Raw genomic sequence first — 23937 nt, 5'->3', positions numbered from 1 at the left:
AGGAACCTGAGGGACCCCTGCCCTGAGCCATGGGAAGATCCTACCTGAGAAGGATCCACTGGGTTTTTCTCAGCTACTACTGCTCCTTCCTCTTTTGGGCAATGCTAGTGGGTAAGTGAAAATCCCGGATGCCTAGAGTTTGACCAGAGACCAACTCAGGAGAACTAAGAACAGAAATGGAGAGAGAGATTGAGAGAGACAGGGAGAGAGAGAGAGAGAGAGAGAGAGAGGAAGAGAGAGAGAGCATAAAAGAAAGAGACACACAGAGAGAATAAGGACTGGATGTCAGAGGAAGAAAAAGAGAAAAATGTAGCATAGAGAAGATTCAGTGATAGAAAAAGAAAAATTAAGGGAAAAAGAGTATAAAAAGAAAGATAAGTATTATAAAGGGGGAGAGAGAGGAAAATAGTAGAAAGTGGAAAACTCCCTGAGTGAATAGAGTAAATGTTAGAAAAAGAAAGAAATGAGAAAGAAATAGGTACAGAGACAGTAAGAAAATGTCTGAATAAAAAAAGACTGAATGAAAGGAAGAAATAGCATAAAAAATATAATAAAAATGACAGTTCTACCTAAATTAATTTACTTATTCAGTGACATACCAATCAAACTATCAAAAATTATTTTATAGAGCTAGAAAAAACAATAACAAAATTCATCTGGAAGAATGAGAAGTCCAGAATATCAAGGGAACTAATGAAAAGAAATGTAAGGGAAGGTGACTGAGCTGTACCAGATCTTAAATTGTATTATAAAGCAGCAATCATCAAAACTACTTGGTACTGGCTAAGAAACAGAATGGTGGATCAGTGGAATAGGTTAGGTGTACAAGATGCAATATTCAATGATTATAGTAATCTACTATTTGATAAATCTAAAACACTCCAGCTTCTGGGATAAGAAATCACTATTTAAGCAAACACTGCTGGGAAAACTGGAAAAATGTATGGGAGAAACTGGGCATAAGACATAGCATAAAAGAAAAAGACAGGGAGAGAGTGACATAGGCAAAGAGACAGGTAGGAGGTAGGAAGCAGAAACAGAAACAGATGGACAGGGAGAGGAAGGAGGAAGACTGCTCTTTGCTGCTGCCCATGTGTGACAGAGATCCTGATGGCTGACTGCGGCTTCCTGGGCAGAGCTCATAGTTTTCCGGTGTTGCTGACAACACCTTAAGCAGTAGAGCTTCCAACCCATGATGTGTGAGGGGGTCCCACAACTCTAAGAGGACAATCCAGTGGGATCCCATAGACCTTGGAAAACTTCTACCAAAGGATCAGTATAGTGTAGTGGTAAGTCCTCTGCACAGAGTGAGGAGCCTGCGGTTCTGCTTTTAATTAACTGTGTGACCTTTTTTATTGTTGTCATTTCAGTCATGTCTGACTCTTTGTGACCCCATTTGGGGTTTTCTTGGCAGAGATGGTTTGGAATGGTTTGCCAGTTCCTTCTCCTACTCATTTTCTAGATGAGAAACTGAGGCAAACAGGGTTAAGTGACTTGCCCAGGGTCATGTAGCTAGTGAGTATTTGAGGCAAGATTTGAACTCAGAAAGAAGTTTTCCTGACTTCAGCTCCAGCACTCTATCCTCTGCACCACCTAGCTGCCCCATGTGGCCTTGGATGAGTTAGTTAATCGCTCTGAACCTCAACTTTCCCATCTGTATAATGAAGGGTTTGGAAAAGATGAGCCTCTAAGGTCACTTTCAACTCAACAATTCTATTCCTAGGAAGCACTCCCTCCCAACTGTACTGACTCCCATTAGATGGCAGCGTTACTGTTCATTCTTTCCCTCTGGAAATGGAAAAAGACTTGTAGAAATTCCCCACAAGCAAAGAAGGGAACCTTCTGCTATTCAGATGGGTGTCTTACGCTACTCTCCAAGGTATAAAGTAGAAGGGGTTGAGGGAGGCTGGACAAAGACTCATAGACCCTTTTGTGATCACCAGATGTTGCCCTGGAAGGACAACTAGACTGGGAGTCAGAGGACCTGGGTCCTAGTCCCAACTCTGATATTGACTAGATGCAACTGAGTTATCGTTCAGTCATTTTTCAGTCATATCCAACTCTTTGTGATCTTATTTGGGTTTTTTTTTTTTTTTGGCAAAGATACTGGAGTGGTTTGCCATTTCCTTCTCCAGCTTATTTTACAGATGAGAAAACTGAGGCAAACAGGGTGAAGTGACTTGCCCAGGTCACACAGCTAGTAAGTGTAGGAGACTGGATTTGAACTTGGAATATGAGTCTTTCTGACTTCAGTTCCAGCATTCTATCCACTACATTACAGGTTGAATCAGAGGTATTCAGTTACAACTCAGAAATACATCCAAAGTCTTATAGGGTATATAGTACATTAAGAAAGCACTTTAGGTTGGAAGCCAGAAAAGCTGAGTCCAAGTTCTGATTCTGATATTTACTATGTGTGTGACTCTGGGCAAGTCATGTAACTTCTGTTTGCCTCAGTTTCCTCAACTGTAAAATGGAGGCAATAATAGCACCTCCCTCCTAGAGCTGTTGTGAGGATCCAATGAGATAACATTTGTAAAATGTACTTAGCACAATGCCTGGCACATAGTAAGTGCTATATAAAATGCTTATTTCCTTCCCCTCCCTTTCCTTCCTCCCAGCTATATAAATGCTAGCTATTATTATAAGTCTTTCACACAGACTGTGATTAGAAAACAGTTTTTAAAATTCCCTAAGTTGATTAGAACTTTAAAAGTTGGGATGTGGGTGGGAAGACTGGCTCCTAAAGGTGTAAGGACGGGTATGAGGGAAAGGAGGCAGGTGGCTCTGGCCAGGAACACATTCAGAAGAGTCCTCAGTTCGAGGTGGGGAACTGGTAAAATGGAGCTCTCAGTCTCCACGCCTATCAATGGGGCATTGTGACGACATGACATTTCTTTCTCATTTTCAGGGAAGAAATTGCATAATTATAGATAACAGGGAGGTATAAGTTTTATTGCCCAACAAGTGTAATGCCTCTTTGCTGACTGACTCATGAATGAGGTGTAGCTCTGGAAAGAGGTGGTGGGTTATCCGTTCTTCCCCAGGAAGAGGAGCAAAGACAAACCCTCCCTTCTCCCTCTCTGATCCTGCCTCCTCCAAAAGAGCAACTTGGGAGAGAGGGAAGAGGAGTGTGATGGAAGGCTTGGAAAGGAGACGATGCTGGTGGCATTTCTTCTGGACAGAAAGGAGCTGTGCGGTTTGCTGAGCCTGGGCCCAAATCCTGGATGGCGACCAGAATAAGACTACTTTAGATTAGGAAGTGTTTCTAAAACCACAGTCAGGTTAGGAATTTTGATTGTGGATCTGATGCTACTTTGTATAGACTGGGGCACCCACTAGATTCTGTGTCAATCAAACAGCTTGCCATTACATGCCAAGCATTGTACTAAATACAAGAGATACGAAGACATATGAAAACGTTCTTGCCCAGTAAGTACCATTCTGTATTTATTTATAAATTTGGATTCTACTCCTTGGAAATCAATATCCATTTCTTAAAACTTAGGTGGTCTAGGATTGTAGGGGGATAGAAAGGTGAATGCTCAGGGTCTATCAATCAGCAGTCAACAAGAAAGAGAGAGAAAAAGAAAGAGAGGGAGAGAGAGAAAGCAAGAAGGAAAAAAGAAAGAGAAAGAGAATTTAAGCAAGAGACAGGCAAAAAGAAAAAAGAAAGAAAGAAAAAGAAAGAAAGGAAGGAAGACCATATTCTTATGGAACTCACATTCTAATGGGAAGACAACATGCAAAAAAAAGTATGCATATAAGATACATGTATAATATATGTGTGTGTATGTGTATATATATATATATATATATATACACATACACCCATACATTCATATACCCATATAGTGAAAGTGGAAGGGATTCTCAAAGAAAAAGCACTAGCAGTGGGGGAAGGAATGAGGACAGAAGGTGTGATTGAAGCTGAGTCTTGAAGCCAAATAGCTTTCCTAAGACGGATAGGGTTCAGAATCCCTTTGATTCCTTTCTCAGACATAGAAAGGAAGGAAGGAAACAAGCATATATGAAGCACTTACTATGTGCTAGGCACTATGCTAAGGGCTTTACAAGCATCTGATTTGATCCTCATAACAACTCTGCAAGGTAAGACCTATTATTATCCCCATTTTACAGTTGAAGAAACTGAGGCAAACAGATTAAGTGACTGGCCCAGGGTCACACAACTTGTAAGTATCTGAGGCAGGATTTGACTTCAGTTCTTCTTGATTCCAGGAATGATGAGTACAGTCACTGAGAAGTTGATAAAAATGGCCTTTTTTGTTTGTTTGTTTGTTTTGTTTTGTTTTAGTGAGGCAACTGGGGTTAAGTGACTTGCCCAGGGTCACACAGCTAGTGAGTGTTATGTGTCTGAGGCCAGATTTGAACTCAGGTCCTCCTGACGCCAGGGCTGGTGCTCTATTCACTGTGCCACCTAGCTGCCCCAGAAATGGCCTTTTAAGAAACAAAATTTCTGTTCCAACAGCAAGAGGTAGAATCAAGGGAACAATATTCATAACAGCAAATTGGATGGCCAGTGAAGTGCAGTTGAATTTGGGGCTATTTAGAGAGTGAATTCTCACCAATTAGGACAGCATGACCTCCAAAGTGGGAATTCTAAAGGCTTAGATCTTCCAAGGCATGGTCTTTGAAGGCCTGGCAATCTACCTCCATACCTTGGATTTTTTTTCCTCCAATTCAGACTCCACAGAGCAATTAACATTTTCCTAATGCACTGGTCTCATCCTGTATTATTCTCCTGCTTAAATCTTATTATTCACCTTAAATGGCTCCCCATTTCCCATTAGATAAAACAGAAACTCGCAGGACAAACACTTAAGACCCTGAGATCATAGGATAAACCTACCTTTTCTGTCTTATTTCATTTTACTCTCCCTCCTGTGTTGGATGTTCTAGCCAGACTAGATAGCTAGCTCTTCCCCAGTCTCATCCCGAATTCTCCTGAATTGATGCAGGGCATGTACCATGTCTGGAAACACTTCCTCCACATCTCTGGGCACTGAAACTCTCTTCTTCCTTCAAGGCCTAGTTCAGGTGTCATTTCCTCCACAAAGCTTCCATCTTCAACTCAGCAGAAGTGATCTCTCTTTTTCTCTCTTAAATATCTAATTGCATTTTATTTAGACTTTTCTTTTCCTGTATATTCTACCTTACATCATACTTATTTTGTTGGATGAAAGAACAGGTGAAAGCTCTCATAGTATGACTTTGTTCGCCACATTTGTTTTTACTTCTAAAGGTTTAATCACTTTGATGCTTCCTCTTAGAAGTTCTCTTGAGTTCAGGAACTATGTGCCTCAAAAGATCATGAAGCTCAAGCAGATGCTAGGTGGTCCCTTTGATTATATTGGCTATTTGATAATATTGATAATATTTGATAATATTAAACCTGTAGTCTACTCTAGATGCCAGTTTTTTGAGACTCATCAATATCCACATATATAGGCACATCTAAATTCAAAAGATCTAGGTATAAATCCCATGGGGTTGGACCAGATGACCTCTGAAGCCCTTTCCAGTTCCAAATCTATGATCCTAAGTTCCTATGAACAAGATGTACTCCAAACTTTTATAAGTTGTTTTTTTGGAATCCAGGATACACTTTCTCATAGGGCAATTTTTATTAAGGATGTGACCATCATTAATAAGCTTATTTATTTAATCTTTAATGTTCCTGAACCTAGGGAGGATGGTTTGGACAGGAGAATTACTAGAATTAGGGAGGGGAGGAGAAGGAGAAGGAGGACAAGGAGAAAGAGAAGGAGGAGGAGGGAAAGAAGAAGAAAAGAAGAAGAAGAAAAAGAAGAAGAAGAAGAAGAAGAAGAAAAAGAAGAAAAAGAAAAAGAAGAAGAAGAAGAAGAAGAAGAAGAAGAAGAAGAAAAAGAAGAAGAAAGAGGAGAAAGAGTATGAGGACGACAACATGAACAAGGAGGATGGAGGACGAGGAGGAGGACGAGGAAAAGGAAAAGGAAAAAGAGAAAGAGAAAGAGAATGAAGAAGACACAGAAAACGCCATTTAAGCATTTTTTAAATGTACAGAAGAGAACAGAAAGAAATTCAGAAAGAAACATAGGCAGACAGCTTTGAAAGCAGCGTGTTGAATTGATTTTACTTTTTTTAAAGAAAACTATACATATATACATATATGTACATAATAGAAAGCAGTAGTTCCATATATAATCGTATTTATTTTCTACTTTGTATAATAGAAATGCTCAGGTACTCTTGGTGTTTGTGAAGCTCATAATAAAAGGGGAAAAAATGTAAAAGGAAAGAAAAAGATAGGTTGTAGAGGGGATTCTTGTTCATGTATGTACTGGATTAAACGACCTCTCAGGTCCCTTTCAACTCTGAGATTCTGTGATTCTAAAAGAAGACAGATCTCTACTGCTGCTGCCTAAGTGATTGTAGCTAAAATAATCCAACCATGGAATTTTAGAACTAGGAGGGATTAATGATCTTCCCTCTAGGTCAGTCACTCCCAAGGTAACAAAGCATAAGAATTCTGGAAGCATTAAGCTTCTTCTCTGAATTTCAATCAATCAACAAGCATTTACTACCTACTTACTACGTGCTAAGCACTGTGCCAAACCCTGGGGATACAAAGACAAAAGTGAAACAGTCCCTTCCCTCACTAAGCTTCAGTTCTAACGTAGGAGATAAGCTGTATACATATAAGTATAAATAGAATATATACAAAATTAATCCAAAGGGGTAAAGGATACACTATCCCCTAGGATGAGCAGCATTAGGAAAATAGTGCTTGAGCTGATACCTGAAGGAAACCAGGCAATTCAAAAGGTGGAAGTGAGGAGGGGAGCACATTCCAGGTAGGAGGTACAGCAAGTGCAAAGGCATGGAGATGCGAGCATTGTGTGTGAATATCGAGCAGGCTGGATCACAGAGTACAAGGAAGGGAATAAAATGTAAGAAGACTGAACAAACATAACGGTACCAGGCTGTCAAGTAGATGAGTTTGTATTTGATCCCCAAGGTAATAGGGAGCCACTGGAGCTTGTCAGGAGGAGGGTCATGACATGACCATAACTGCACTTTAGGAAAATCAATTTGACAGCTGTGTGGAGGATAGTTTGGGAGAGTCATGAAGCAGGGAAACCAAATAGGAGGCTATGACAGTAGTCATAAGTGGTGCCATAGTGCACAGAGCACTGGGCCTGGAGTCAGGAAGACTCATCTCTGTGAGTTCAAATCTGGCCAGAAACCCTTCCTAGCTGGGTGACCCTGGGCAAGTCACTTAACCCTGTGTGCCTCAGCTCCTCATCTGTAAAATGAGCTGGAGAAGGAAGTGGCAAACCACTCCAGTATCTTTGCCAAGAAAACCCCAAATGGGGTCATGAAGAGTCAGACAGGACTGAACAACAATGACAACACAGTAGTCCGCATGAGAGGTAATGAGGGAGGAGGAGGGGATGTATTCAAGAGATGTTCTGAGGAAGAAGTGAAAATATTTGGCAACTGCTTGGCTTATGTGTGGTAAGTGAGAGTGAGGAGTCAAGGAGAAAAATGTGGTGCCTAGAAGGATGTGTGCCATTTACAGTAATGAAGTTTGGAAGAGGAAAAGGTTTGGGGAAGAAGTTAATGAGTTCTGGTTTGCACTTGTTGAATTTGAGATGCCATTAGGACATCCCGTTGGAAATGCCCAATGGGCAATCAGTGACCAGGGACTGGTGCTACGGAGAGAGACAAGAGCTGGATATGTGGATATGTGAGTCATCTGCAAAGAGAAGGTGAATTGAACCCATGAGAATTGATGAGATCCCCAAGTGAGATCACATAGAGAGAAAAAGCAAGAGGCACAGGGCAAGCACTTTGGAGTACACCCATACTTAGTGGATGAGATACGAATGATGAATCAGCAAAGACTGGGGAAGAATGGTTGGAGAAATAGCAACAAAAAAAATCCAGGAAGAAGAGGTTTCCTTGTTCCCAAAACAAGGAGTTTTTGTAAAGAATATTTAGGAAGAGAGGATGGTCAATCGTGTCAAAAGCAGCAGAGAAATCAAAGAAAATGAGACTGCATTAGAACTGGTAACTTGATTGGTAGTAATTTTGGAAAGAGAAGTTTCAGATGAAGGATTAGGTTGGAAGCCAGACTACAGGGGCTTAGGAAGAGAGTGAGAACAGAAAAAGTGGAGGCACTGAATGTAGAAGGTCTGTTCAAAAAGTTTGGCTCAGAAAGGGAGGGGAGATATAGATCAATAGTTAATAGGGATGGTAGGATCCTGTGGAGGTTTTTTTTTTTTTTTTGAGGATAGGGGAGAATTGGGCTTGTTTTGTAGACAGCAAGGAAGGAATCAGTAGATAGAAGGATATTGAAGATTAAGAATGTTGTAGGTCAAGGCTGACTAAGCCTGTCTGGTTCCTTGGATTCAATATTAGAATAAAATTAAACACTTGCAGAAGATCTGACAGTTGGCAAACTTTCAGACTGACCATAGTGGGGGAAGGATATTAAATAAATGAGGCCAGCTCCCCTGACTCTGATTTCTATATGGCGGTCCAACAGTCAAGATGAGGTCCCTGAGGGGGCCCCTGGTGGCTTTTTATAATCTGGCTAAAAGGAAGCCCCATCAACATCCCAAGCCCCTGAGCCAATTACATCTGAGGAGAGTTTCAATATCTCTTGAAGAAAAACTAGCCTAACCTGCATGCTGGGACCTCTCACCCCAGAGAGTGTACACTTCAAAATGCAGGTTGGTGAGTAAGACGTCGATTTCTGGCAAAATTTTTGAATGGATTACAAGATTATAGATTTAGACCTAGAACAGACCTTAGAGACCATCTAGTCCAATCTCCTCATTATACAGATGAGGAACTGGAGCTCAGAGGGCTTCAATGACTTGGCCAAGGTCACATAGGCAGGAATGAGCAGGGACAGGATTCAAATCCAGTTCTCTAATTCCAAACCCAGTAAGCTTGCAAAGTACCATGTGACCTCTCCAGATCATTATAAAAATGTGGTGGGGGGGTGGGTTTTTTTTTTAATAATATTTAATTTTCCCCAGTTACATGTAAAAACAATTTTTAACTTTCGTTGTGTTTTTTTTTAAAGTTTTGAGTTCCAAATTCTATCCTTTCTTCCCCTCCACCGTCCCTGAGATGGTAAACAATCTGGCTAACAGATTACATTATACATGTGCAATCATGTAAAACATTTTCTTATTTGTCATTTTGTGGAAGGAAAAAAGGAAGGAAGGAAAGAAAGAAAGGAAGGAAGGAAGAAAGAAAGAGAGAAAAAGGGAAGGAGGAAGGAAGAAAGGAAGGAAAAAGAAAGAAGGAAAGAGAAAGAAAGAAAGAAAAAGAAAGAAGGAAAGAAAACAGTATGCTTTGGTCTGTATTTAGATGCCATCAGTTCTTTCTGTGAAGGTATTTAGCATTTTTCATCATGAGAAGGAATAGTTTTTAAGTAATTTTTTTTGTTTTGATACAGACCTACACTTGGTATAAAAAACTGTTTATGAACTGTACCAATTCAGATCATCGACTATTCTGCTATTTATACAACTACCTAGTACAATGTATAGAGCATTGGACCTGGAGTTAGGAAGACCTGAGTTCAAATCAGACCTCAGACACTTTAACCATCTATGTGACTCTAGGCAAGTTACTCAACCTCTCTCTGTTTGATTTTCTTCAACTGTAAAATGGAAATAATAACAGCACTTATCTCCCAGGGTTGTTGTGAGAATCAAATGAGATAATATTTGTGAAGTGATTAGCACAGTGGCTGGCATAGAGTAGGTGCTTAATAAATGCTTGTTCCCTTCCCCTTATTTCCTTGAAAGTTGCCTGGGGGCACTAAGAGGTTAAGTAACTTTACATCAAACCATCAGTTTGTATCATGAGTAGGACCTGGACCCAGGTCTTCTTAACCCTAAATCAACTGTGCCTTGTTAGCATTTAAAAAAAGCAAAAGTTGATCCCTAGGATTCAGTATGGATTCATTAAAGACAATTCACAACAGACAAATCTGATTTCCATTATTTCAATGGCATTATTCTATCAGCGGATCAAGGGAATGCCATGGACATGGTATATCTGACTTCAGTAAAGAATTTGACAAAATCTCTCATAAGCTTTTAAAGTGCATGGTAGTATAATTAGGTAGATTCAGGGTTGTTTGGATGAAGGCAATAGAAGAAAGTTGATTAATAAACTATTGGGATCAACCTAGAAGGTTGTTGTCATTTGGTAGTGTTCAGTCGTGCCTGACTCATCGTGACCCCATTTGGGGTTTTCTTGGCAAAGATATGGAGTGGTTTGCCATTTCCTTCTCCAGTTCCTTTGACAGATGAGGAAACTGAGGCAAACACGGTTAAGTGACTTGCGCAGGGTCACACAGCTAGTAAGTATCTGAGGCCTGATTTGAACTCAGGAAGACAAGTCTTCCTGATTCCAGGCCTGGCCCTCTATACACTGTGCCACCTAGCTCCTTTCAAAACCTATAAAGAGGAGGCTTTTATTGGAGTATGCCAAGGATCTGTCCTCGGCTTTTTTCTGTTCAACATTTTATCAGTGACTTAGATAAAGAAATAAATGATATTTGCTGCTAAGCAGCAAATTGCCAATGACACAAAACTCAGAGAGAATAACTAGCAGAGTGAATGACAGAAACAGGATCCAAAATTTTTTTGACAGGCTGGAATGATGGGGTTGAAGCCAAGAAAATTATAGCAAGAAGTGTAAAGTGCAGGGCAGCTAGGTGGCACAGTGGATACAGCACTGGGCCTAGAGTCAGGAAGACCTGAGTTCAAATCTATCCTCAGACACTTACTAGCTGTGTGACCCTGGACAAGTCACTTAACCCTGCTTGCCCCAGTTTCCTCATCTGTCAAATGAGCTGGAGAAGGAAATGGCAAACCACTCCAGTATCTTTGCCAAGCAAACCCCAAATGGGATCACAAAGAGTCAGACACGACTAAAACGACTCAACAGAAACAAAAGTGTAAAGTCCTACTCTTGGCTTTAAAAAACTAACTCTTTGTGCTGGGTAACACGGGATTAGCTAGAAAAGAGTTCATTTTTAAAAAGGCCTAGAGGTTCCACTGGAATTTCTTGTTTCACATGAATTAACATGGTGATGTGGTGCTCAAAAGAAGAGAGATTTCTGGCAATGTTAATAGAAGTACAGAGTACAGGGGGCAGCTGGGTGGCATAGTGAATAGAGCACCGGCCCTGGAGTCAGGAGGATCTGAGTTCAAATCTGACCTCAGACACTTGACACTTACTAGCTGTGTGACCCTGAGCAAGTCACTTAACCCCATTGCCTAGTCAAAAAAAAAAAAAAAAAGAGTACAGAACAAGGGAAGTGATGGTTCTGTTGTGCCGGGCCTGAAATATTTTGGCTAGTTCTGAGTACCACCATATGAAAAGGATACCCACATGCTAGAGTGTATCCACAGGAAGGAGATTATTATGAAAAAGTGACTGGAAACCATGTCACAGGACAACTGGATAAAGCAGCTGGAGTTGTTTAGCCTGGAAAAGAGAAGGCTTGGGGAGGGGAGAACAGGAGGGAGAGGGGGACACGGCAGCTGTCTTGGAGGGGGCACTCATGAGTCAGGTGTTTATAAATTGAATATTACTTTGATCATTCCTCAATTTGTACAGTCTTAATCTTTATTATTAAGGTAATTAGATGTAGCTCACAATTTTAAACTTTGAAAGAAAAGTGCTTTTTAATGGTTATTAAATATGTATTGAATTAGGCAGTAGCTCATGCTTACTTACATAGTACTTTCCTCACAATGTGCTGTTCTCTGAGAGAACCTGAGTTCTCTAAGAGAAGGAATTGCATCATTCTTTGTAATTGTATCCCAGCACCCAGCACATGGGGGACCCATAAGCGCTTGTTGGCTGAACAAATAAGGTGGGTAGTGTCAGTTTTATCACACCCATGTTACTGGATATACTTAGAAGAAATGCCATAATCTAATGAGGAGCTGTGTAAATAAAAAGTAAATATAAGTCACTACCAAGGTGACAATCAATTAATATGTCATTGCCAGTATTCACAAGTAGAAGCCAGTACCAGGAGAATCAACACAAGATTCACACCACCATTACTTTTCCTCTCACCTGACTGTTTAGACCCTCCCTACTCTGGATCCCTGCATATTCTGGATTCTGGATATGTTCATTCCTCTCTCCTCACTACTTTGACCCAACCTCCCAAACCCCCTCCCAAGAAATATCATAATCCAAGAGATCCTGAGACTCAAGTGGCTTTTGGACAGGAAGCATGGACTTAGGATAAAGTAGACCTGGATTCAAATCCTGCCTCTGACCCCTACTAGCTGGGTGAAGGTGGGCAACTCATTTAACCTCGCTTAAGCCTCAGTTTCCTTATCTGTAAAAATGGGGATGCTAATACCTGTAGTATTAGGGGCAGCTAGGAGGAACAGTGGAGAGAGTGCTAGGCTTGGAGTCAGGAAGATTCCTATGTGACCCTAGGCAAGTCATTTCACCTTGTTTGCCTCAGTTTCCTCATTTGTAAAATGAACTGGAGAAAGAAATGGCAAACTACTCCAATATCTTTGCCAAGAAAACCCCAAGTGGGGTCACAAAGAACTGGACATGACTGAAAAATGACTGGACAACAATAACAATATGTACAGTATGTTCCTCCCAGGGTTGTTGTGAGGATCAAATGAGATGATATATAGAAAGTGCTTTGCAAACTTTAAAGCACAATGCAAGTGACATTATGACTACTATTCTGAGGCCATGGAAAGGGTTATAGGTTATCAAGAAATAGATCATCAGGCAATGCAGAGTCTGAAATTTCATCTGTGATCTGAGGGGAGAGGAGAGGAGAGGAATGGGAATGAGAGGGAATTTGGGGAGAGAAAGACAAGGACACAGAAGAGAAACACAGAGACAGACAGAGAGCAAGACAGAGAGAGAGGAAAACTGGACAGGCATTATCATTCTACTTCTCCTTGTGGCTTTACTTATTCCTCCTAAACTTGTTTTCTCTTTTATTAATAACACCTTCCAGTCACTCTACCCTCTCTGCTTTCCCAGTCTGTTATCCCTGTTCTGGCCTTAATTTTCTCCATCTGAAACCTTCACCCAGTCATGAACCAGTCTAGTTTTATCCTGTCCTCCATCCTTGAATCCCTTGCCCTCTTGTCCCACCTCTATTCATTTCTTTCTAAATCCCAACCCTGGATTGGCGCCCACCATTTGCCTTTGCTAACCATGTTGACTGGGTCCACTACAAATTTATGTTATCCAATCTTGACTGCTGCACACTGATCCTTTGACTTTTGTCTGAGTAATCCTTGATTGTTTTATATATATCTTATCAGTTACATAAATTCCCTTCTTTCCTCAACCTACTACCTACATCTCCCCTGTCCTTTCCCCTCTCAGCTAAAGTCCTACTCCATATTTTACTGAAAAATAATTGAGGCCATCTGTGGAAAAACTTCCCTCACTCCCCAATTCTACACCTCAGATCCCCTCTTTATCCCTCCATTCTGTCTTACTCTGCTCTAATCTCAGAGGAAAAGGTGGCCCTTCTCCTTGCCAACACTGACCCCTCCACTTGTGCCCTGGATCTCAGTGCTTCTTTTTCTTCTATCATATGAAAAATAACCACTGCCCTCAGGGAGTTTATGTTTTACATGGAGCATTTTCCAACACTGACTGTTGATAACAAACCTGTCTCCCCACACCAGTGTGACCACAAGAGAGACAAGCATAGAAGTCTGCAGCCATCCATATCCTAGTTGAGCCACTCAGAGTCCCAAACCCTCTAAAGATAGCAACATACAGGGTTTCTTGATCGTGTCCCAATAGAGACAGAAAAATTGATACCCCCTCTGCCTCAGTTACTGAAACAGCTGGGGTGGGGGCAAGACAGGAGGTCCTCTGATCCTTCTCAATAGCACTGTAGTTCAAAGCCACAATGACAATAGTGTCTGTTGTCAAAGAGGACAGGAATCTAGCCTCAACTGTCAGCTGTCATTGGCACTATTACACCAATCAATCAGGAAGTATTTCTTGAACTCCTACTATGTGCCATACATTGGACTAGGACAGTTCCAGCAGCTAGGTTCTTCAGATACAAACACAGAGAATAAAAATGTCCCTACCTACAATGAGTTTATATTCGAATTGAGGAGACAACAAGCACATATAAATTATATATGACAGCATAACATAAAGTAAATAAATACAAAGAGGCATCTAGGTGGCTCAATGGATAGAGTACTAGATTTGGAGTCAAGAAGATTTCATCTTCCTGGGTTCAAATCTGGCCTCAGACACTAGCTGAGTGACCCTGGGCAAGTCACTTAACCCTGTTTACTTCAGTTTCCTCCTCTGTAAAATGAATTAGAGAAGGAAATGGCAAACCCACTCCAGTATCTTTGCCAAGAAAACCTCAAATGGGGTCACAAAGAGTTGGACACAAGTAACAAAATACTATTGGTCAGACATGAGCATTTCTCTCTCTGGCTCTCCCAGTAAGCCAAACTTTGGAACAGGACTAAGGGAGTCATGCGTTGTATTGGTTTCTTCCTTACTGGCAGTTTTCTATGTTGTAGCTAGGCTTGGCACCTCCCCATTGACTGGGTACCAGCATTTTGACAAGGGCAGATCGATGACAACAAACCTTCCCAATACGGTCTAGGCAGCATGTTCAACATAACAACTATGCGAGGCTCTTCTTATCATCCTGAGGGCAAGTCTTAAGAACCACAGACGTAACACAGAGCTTCACCTCAAAACCCAGTTTTCCTGAAAATAGCCCATCTTGTGCTAAGGCCTAGGAAGGGCAGATGCTGAAGATGAAATAAGGTGGGGGCAGGGGGAGGCACCAAAGAGTTGTAAAAAAGGGACATCCAAGCAAAGACTGCAGAAAGAGTCTCATACTCAATGTGCTTCTACTGGAGAGTGTAACCAACATGTGGAAAACTCCCTATGGGTTCTGTACCGCGTTTTTGCTATAGAGGTGGGTGTTCTCCTTTATCAGTACAATTGTTCGAGGTGTTCGGCTGTCCGACGTGCCTTGCCGGCATGCCAGTTTCCACCAGCATCATTCCTCTGGTATCAGCATCTCTAGCAATAACACCAAATCCTCTAGGGGTAGCCTGTGAAACAGTAGTCTTCAAAACAGAGGGAACACTACTTAAAATCCCATCCTCCGCAGCTGACTCAAGCTACAGTCTGATGGTGTGGGCTGCCGTCCCTCGCTCCTAGAAACGGAACCTAAGAGTTGGAAGGGAATTCAGAAATTGTCTAGTGCCTAGTCCAACACTCAGGGCAGCTAGGTGGCATAATGTTGTTGTACCTGGAATCAGAAAGACCTGAGTTCAAATCCTGCCCCAGATGCTTAGTAGCTATGTCATTCTGGGCAAGTCACTTAGCCCCTTTAACATCTGTTTCCTGATCTATAACAATAATCTATTACAACATAATATGATAATAATAATAATAATAACACCTCACAGGGTTGTTGTGAGGATCAAATGAGATAGAATATGTCAAACACTTCACAATAGTGTAAAGTGCTATACAAATAATAGTTGTTATTATTATTAAACAGGAATCCCCTCTATAATATGCCTGAAAAGGGTCCAAATGGCATCTGCTTGAAGACTTTTAGTGACAGGCGATGCACCACCCCTGAAGCAACCCACTCTGATTTTGAACTACTGTAATCATTAGGAAGGTTTTTTTTATATTGAACCAAAATCTGCCTCTGGAATTCTCTCCCTTTCTCTTAGTCTGTGATGTCATTGGTCCTCTTCAAAAACGAAGGACACAGGGGCAGCTAGGTGGCGCAGTGGATCGAGTACTGGCCCTGGAGTCAGGAGGGCCTGAGTTCAAATCCAACCTCAGACTAGACACTTGACACTAGCTGTGTGACCCTGGGCAAGTCACTTAACCCCAATTGCCTAAAACAAACAAACGAAAAAAAAAAAAATGAAGGACATGGGCAGCTAGGTGGTGCAGTGGATAGAGTACCAGCCCTGGAGTCAGGAGGACCTGAGTTCAAATCTGGCCTCACACACTTGACACTTACTAGCTGTGTGACCCTGGGCAAGTCACTTAACCCTGATTGCCTAAAAATTAAAAAAAAATTTTTTTAAATGAAGGACGAACAACCACAGTTCCACCATCTAGGGTCAAGCAGAATGTGACTGATCCTTTTCCTCTATGCTAGTCCTTCAACTACATTTTCTTTTCTCCAAGGGAAATATCTTCAGTTCCTTCACCTAATCTTCATACGACATAGTTTCTAGCCCCTTTGCTATCTTGGTCTTCCTCCTGTGGATATAATCCAGCTTATTAATGTTCTTCCTAAAAAGGGGCATTGAGACTATCCCTTCCTTCTGGATATTATGCCTCTCTTAATGTGCACATCAATTCTTTAGACAGACTTGTCACACTGTTGAATCCTATTAAAAGTCACACCCCAAATCTCTTGAAAGCCACACCTCTAATAATAATAGTTATTAAGTATAGCACAGAAGAGAAAGTGGCAATCATTATCTCTTTCATCTCTAACATTACCACAACAGGAAGAACAATTGGTCAAGTGACAAATACCGCTTAAAGACTGAGCTACTCTTTTATTATTTAAGCTTGATCTATGTTTTCATCAATATAGGAAACTCTTGGTTTTAAAAAAAAAATCTTTCTACCAATGCAACTGTTTTGCATTAAAAAAAAATAGACATTACCTGAGTTCAAATCCAGCCTCAGATGCCTGATACTTACGAGCTGTGTGACCTTGGACAAGTCACTTAACCCATATTACCTCACCAAAAAAAAATAGACATTAAAAAAATTTGACAGTGATTTATTAATCAATTTACAACACCAAAGTTGTAGTCAGGAACTGTAGTATTTTGTTAAACAGTCAGAAAAATTCATAGCATTTCTTTTGGCTTTTTTTACAATTAAAAATTTTGAACTTGACAAACATGAAGATTTCATTAATAATCTTTTCTTTCTCTTTTTTTTGGGGGGCAAAATTATTAACACCACCCCATTATTTCCCCTCACAACTCTCCTCCATTAAAAAAAAGAAAGTCTTCCCTTCCAACAAACAAATATATTTAAGCAAAACAAATTCACACATTAGCAGTGTCTGAAAATGTAAGTCCCACCCTGCGCTCTACTACACGGCTTCTCTAGCAAGAGCTAGAAAGCAGGTTTTATCAATCATGCCTCTAGCGCCCTGACTGGTCTTTGAATTGATCACAGCTCTAAAGCTTTCCCAAGGTGTTTTCTTTTATGATGTTGTAGTTATCATAGAAAACATTCTCCTGGCTCTGCTTACTTCATTCTGCATCAATTCATATGAGCCTTCCCAGACTTCTCTGAATTCCTATCTTATAATATTTCTTAAGTTATGGAACCTGGGGCTCAACTATTTGACTATATATTATAACACTATCTTCTTGGTGGAGAGTGATTACCCAATACTCTATGACTCTGGTCTGGTCTGGGTAGAGTTGGCAAGAACTCAAGCAAGAACTGGGAAATAAGATATACAGGCAATAGAGTATAGAAATCTATCCTGCCCTACAGGAAAATTGAAGAGGAAGGGCATAAGAGAAGGGGCAGGGGAGATAGAAGGGAAGGCAGAATAGGGGAAGGAGTATTCAGAATGCATGCCATCTTGGGGTGGGGGGAGGGACGAGATGGGGAGAAAATTTGGAACTCACAATCTTGTGGAAGTGAATGTTGAAAACTAAAAATAAATAAATTAATAAATCTGAAAAAAAAAAAAAAACAAACCTCAGGCAAGAAGAGATCCTATTTTTTTCTGGCTTCCAGCTTTAAGAGAAGACATACCCAGTTCCAGGCTTTCTTCAGGGATAGGCCCTTAGAGAAAGACTCTAAAAAGAAGCCAGAAGAACAAGAATCTTTCCCCTCCCAAGCTCTTGCCAACTTTGCCTCCCTCATCACAGGCAGGTATCAAGTAATCATTCTCCATCACTGAGAAGAATCTCATATAAATGAACTGGAGAGTGACGATAGTCCATTAAAATGTATAGAATTTCAGAGCTCAAAAGAGATAAAGGTATAGTGGACTTGGAGTCAAAGGATCTTGATTTGAATCTTAGAGATTTTCCTAGAGATTTGTCTTAGAGAGTTGCCTAGAGCCCTAAGAGGTTAAGTGACTTGCCTAGGGTCACACAGCCAATATGCAACAGAGACAAGTGAACCCAGGTCTTTTTGTCTCAGAGATCAGCTCTCCATTTACTATAATACCACATTGCTTCTCCTTGGGAAGTAGTAAATCAAAGTTATAACCCCAAACCAGGGACTTTTGTGACCAATTACAGGGACTATTAGGCTGGGATTCAGGATAACAGCAGCACTTAGCACAATGTTAGGTGCATAGTAGGTGCTTAATAAATGCTTTTTTTAAACTTGGTTTTGCCAACTAGTATTAAAAAAAAAAAAAAAGACCTGAGCCATAAAAAAACCATAATCTCCCCAGAACCAAGTAAAAAGTGAGGAAGGTCTCTCTCCCTTGACGTTCTCTTGGATACAATTTTATTTGCATAAAAATGGGGGTTTATTTGGGGAGGCAACCGCTGAAGTCTATATGCTTCCCTCAGGATAACCTCCTTGCTTTCACCACTATGGATCAGGAAATATCAAGAGATAAATTAGGGGATTACCAAGAACACACCAGGTGAAGTGGCCATAGGTTCATCACTTCCAGTTCCAGGAACAAGTTAAGAAAAATAAATTAAGAACGAAAGCTCAACCAACAGTCTTACTGTTAGCTACAACTCTTATTTCCTCTATAAAAAGAGCTAGCAAGCAAGTGATAAGGATTACTAAAGTGAGTCAGCCTGGCACAGGGGGAAAAGAGCTAGCTTTGGAGTCAGAGGAGTAAGTTGGAGGCCCAAACTCTGCCCCTTACTACCAGTGTGGCCTGAGCCTCCACTCCCCATCTGTCAAATGAGCAGCTTGGACTAGATAGCCCCTAAGGTGCGTCCCAGCTTCACATCTGTTATGCTATGACCCTGCTATGTGCTAGGCATTATGAGGGAATTCAAAGTCAAAATGAAAAGCAGTCCCTGTCTTCTTAGAGCTTACATTCTGCTGAGTGATTTTTGTTGTTCAGTCATGTCTGACTCTTCATGACCCCATTTGGGGTTTTCCTTGGCAAAGATACTGGAGTGGTTTGCCATTTCCTTCTCCAGTTCATTTGTCAGATGAGGAAATTGAGGTAAACAGGGTGAAGTGACTTACCCAGGGTCATGCAGATAGTAAGTGTCTGAGGTTGGATTTGAACTCAGGAAGATGAGTCTTCCTGACTCCAGGCTCAGTGTTCTATCCACTGCACCACCTAACTGCTCCTGAGTGATACATTTATACATACGTAAGTGCAAGGTGATCTGAGGAGGGAGTATGTGCTCCCAACTAAGAAGGTATCAGGAGAAATAGGAGGTATAACCTAAGCTGAATCTGGAAGGAAACCAAGGATTTTTAGATTGAAAAATGCCCCCCCCCCATAACCTTCTCCCACCCTCACTTTTCAGCTTCTTCTGTATTGTCTCCCCTGTTAGATTGTAAGTCTCTTGAGGGCAGGGATAGTTCTTCTGCCTTTCTTTGTATCCATTAGCACAATGCCTGGTACATAGTAGGCACTCAATAAATGTGTTCTGGTTGATAGAATGAAGGTGAGGAAGCTGTACATTCTGTGCATGCAGGACCCTGGAGCTCTGAGGGGGGCATGAGGAGCTCTGGAAGCAACACACTTGGCTCCATCTCTTAATAGCTGTGTGACCTTTGGGAGGTCAATTTACCTCTTAGTTTTTTTCATTTGTAAAAGAACAACAAGGATAACACCAGCTAACATTTACATAGTGCTTTATGATTTGTAAAGCACTCTACATGTAATCTCATTTGGTCTAGCGAGAGAGGTTTCCTTATTATTCTCATTTTATAGATGAGAAAATCGAGGCTGAGACAGGTTAAGTGATTTGCCCAGGATCACATAATTAAGGGTCTGAGGCAGAGTTTGAATTCATGCCTCCTGACTCCAAGTGTTACACTCTAGCTCAGAGAGGTGGCCAAAAATGAGGGGTTTGGGCTATATGACCTCTCAGGTCGCATTCTACCATTCCATGAAGCAATGCGTGGCTTCTCTACCTTGAGCTAATAATGTTGAGAACAGAGCCTATAACCACCCCACCCATCAGTACACTGACTACACACTCCCTTATAATGGCTCCACACCAAAATCAACAGTAGACTAATCAACACAGAGGAAACAGTAACAGTTATATAGAGTTTCACTGTTTGTCAAACACCTTCATAGTAACCTCTCTTCTGCTTCTCATTGCAATGCATTAGATAGATAGGGGAAGGGAAGAAGGGAACAAGCATTTAAGGGCCTACTATGTGCTAGGCACAGTCTAGGGGCTTTACAAATATCTCATTGGATAGGCAAGTGAGATGAGATTAGCCCAAGTTTACAAATGAGGAAACTGAGGCATGGGATAGTTAAATGACTTGCTCAAAGCTGGTACATGGAAGAGTTGGATGGAAATTCAAACCCAGATTTTCTGACTCCAAGTCCAGTTCTCTTTTCTACTTCTAATCATGTCTATTATCAATACCCCCGTCCCTGGCAACATTGCAGCCCAAAAGATGACAAGGTGACCAAACAGACACACATCATCACTCAAGGAGGAAAAATAAAAAAGGTAGGCAGGTTAAAGACTTCTTAAATTTAGGTAATAATAAAAGTAAAAATATTGTAGCAATTTGTGGCTTGCAAAGCACTTTCCTTACAATAATAAGGTGGATAGGACAGATATTATAACCTCCATTTTCTAGAAAAGATAAGCAAGGCAAAGAGAATTCAAATGACCAGACCATGGTCACACAGTAAAAGGCAGAACCAGCCCTGGAACCCAGGTCTTTGGACTCTGACATCATTATTTTTTCCATCATTCAATAGGCTTTCCATTCTTCCATCACTGAGACCATTAAAGAAGACCAAATATACATATTTTTGTGATGTCTCCACTCCCCCCCACACCCCCAATTAGTTTGTAAGATCCTTGGTAACAGGATCTTTTGCTTTATATATCTCTATATCTCTACATACACATATTGTATCTCTATATAATAGCTGGCAATTATATTTCACTTTAAGGTTTGCAAAGCACTTTACAAATATTATCTAATTTTATCTTCACAACCCTGGGAGGCAGGTGCTATGATTATTCCTATTTACAGATGAGGAAATAGAGGCAAATAGAAGTTAAGTGACTTGCTTACAGACACACAGCTAGTGACTATCTGAGTCTGGATTTGAACTCAAGTCTTCCTGACTCCAGGTACAGTGTTCTATTCACTCTACCACCTATTATTTGTTGAATTGAAATAGTTTCATTGAACAAGAGACAGTTGCGAACAAGATCCCCATATAAGTCACTGATCTTGCTGTTAAAATGGATGATTCCCCTATACCTTCATATAAATAATAAGTAAAGGCAAAAAATTGGGAGGAATCAATTGCTTGTGGTTGGCCAGTACTAATACCATGTGTCCCAAAAGTCTTAGTGAAGTTTTTAAGGTATTAAAGCTATAATAAATAAATATATGTGATATATAACAAAATGGTAATACTATCTAAATTAATTTACAGATTCAGTACCATACCAATCAAACTGTGAAAGGATTGCTTTATAGCACTAGACAAAATTATAACAAAATTCATCTGGAGGAACAAAATGTCAAGAATTTAAAGGAAAATAAGTTTTAAAAGTGGGAATACAGAGTCCAGTAGTACCACATCTAAAACTATAGTACAAAGCAGTAGTAACCAAAACAAATTGCACTTAATTAATAAAACAGAAAAATCCATCAAAAGAACATTTTCAGTACACAAAATCCATAATAAATCGAACACAACATCATCGTTATTGATAAAATCAAGGACATAAATTCCTGAGGTAATGATTCACTCTTCAACACAAACTTCTGGGAAAAATTAGAAAGTAGTCTGAGAGAAATTAGGATCTCACATCTTATACTACAGTAAGCTTCAAATGGATATAGGATAGATAGATACTAAGGATTATTTATAAACTTAGAGGAGAATGGAAGGAGATACTTTTTATAATTATGGATAGAGAGAGGGTTTGTGATGAAAAAAAAGAGGGATAGAGGATTACAGGACATAAAATATACAATTTTGAGCATATAAAATTCAAAAGGTTTTAAACACATAAAATCAATACAACTAGAATTTTAAGGAAAGCAGTTAACAGAGGAAAATCTTTAGAGTAAATTTCTCTGATAAATGGCTGCGAGCTACAATATATAGGGAATTGATACAACTATATAATAAAAGAGTCATTCTCTAATAGATAAATGGTCAAAGAATACGAACAGGCAATTCTCAAGGGAAGAAATTTAAACTATGAACAATTTTATGAAAAATGTTCCAAATCATTAATAATCAATGTAAATTTAAGCACCTCTGAAGTTCCACCTCACACACATCAGATTGGAAGATATACAGAAAAAAAGGAAAATTATAATTAGAGGGGCTATGGAAGAGGACAGGCAAACCAATGCACTGTTGATGGAACTGTGAGTTGGGTCCAACCTTTCTGGAAAGCAGTTTGGAACTATATCCTCACAGGCGTTACACTGTGCATACCCTTTTGCCTAGAAAAAGCACTACTAGCTATACTCATTTTCCTCGACTATAAAATGGAGATAATAACAGCGTGTACCTCCTGAGGTTGTTGAGAGTATCAAATGAAATGTTTGTAAAGAGTGCCTGGCACGTAGTAGGCACTTAATAAATGTTTGTTCCCTTCCTTTTCCCTTCCCCTTTTCTCCATAAGTACCTCAAACTGAATATTTCCAAAGGAGAAGTCATTCTCGTTCTCCCTAATCCTCTTTTCTTTCCAACTTCCCTAATAGGGAAGGCAAAGGTCACAACGCTCCCAGTTACCCAGAACCACAACTACAGTGTGATTCTCGACTCCTAGCTCTCACATCTACTCCACATAGCCAATATGTCATCAAATCTCATTGTTTCTACCTTCACAATATCTCTGGTAAATGTCCCCTTCTCTCTATTCAAATAACCACCTGCCTGGTTCAAACCCCTATAACCTCTCACCTGGACTGTTGCAATGGCTTAATTGGTCTTCCTACCTCAAGGCTCTGCCCACCACAATCCACTATTCACACAGCAGCAGACAATGTGATTTTTCTAAGGTGGAGGTCTGAATATGCACCAACTCTCCCAAACCCAAAAAACTCCAGTGCTTCCATTTTATGTCCTGAATTAAATTAAATTCATCAATTTATATTTGCTGCTTTTCAACACCTCAACCCTTTCCAATCAGGCTTCTTATAGAGTGTTCCCTTCTATAACTACGATTGAGGCTTCTTGGACTGCTTGCTGTTGCTGACATATGATTCGTGAATTCCCTTCTCCACGGCCTTGTAGGAAATATTACCAATGCCTGGGAGACTTTCTCGTTTCACTTCCATTTCCTGGCTTCCAAGATCCAGCTAAAGCTCCACCTTCTGCAGTCTATACAAGTAACTCTACAGGGGCACCAAAAAACCCAGCAAATAATTCCTTCCCTACTAAGTAGAAACCTCATTAACATCACAATTCTATTATTTCTACAGGGAGCATTGTTGCAGGAGGTTCAACCATTTCCATCAGCACTTACACTGTTTCTGGATCAACAACACAAACTTCCCCAGCTGTTTCCAGTCAGACTACACAGAGCATCACTTCTGTGTCAGGCACTAGTGAAGAGCCAGGAACCTCCAAGACCACAGAAAGTAAGGGGACAACACCAACATCAGCATTAACAGCCTCTTCTGCCAGCTCCTCTCCTCTGACAACACCTGAATACACAA

At 40.5% G+C, this 23937-nt stretch overlaps 1 protein-coding gene across 1 annotated transcript in view; it reads left to right on the top strand.

Moving 5' to 3' along the window:
- MUC4 (mucin 4, cell surface associated) overlaps positions 1–23937 on the top strand; it is a 90757-nt gene that overhangs the window by 6528 nt on the left and 60292 nt on the right. Inside the window, exons 2-3 of the mRNA XM_027845173.1 lie at positions 15006–15247; positions 23513–23607. Of these exons, the coding sequence (XP_027700974.1) occupies positions 15006–15247; positions 23513–23607 (337 nt within the window). The remainder of the gene's footprint in view (positions 1–15005; positions 15248–23512; positions 23608–23937) is intronic.

The sequence above is a fragment of the Vombatus ursinus genome, unplaced genomic scaffold (genome assembly GCF_900497805.2).
Source record: "Vombatus ursinus unplaced genomic scaffold, bare-nosed wombat genome assembly UNPS02014959.1, whole genome shotgun sequence".
Taxonomy (NCBI): domain Eukaryota; kingdom Metazoa; phylum Chordata; class Mammalia; order Diprotodontia; family Vombatidae; genus Vombatus; species Vombatus ursinus.
The sequence above is the reverse complement of the archived record's forward strand: the minus strand, read 5'-3'. Positions and strand labels throughout refer to the sequence as shown.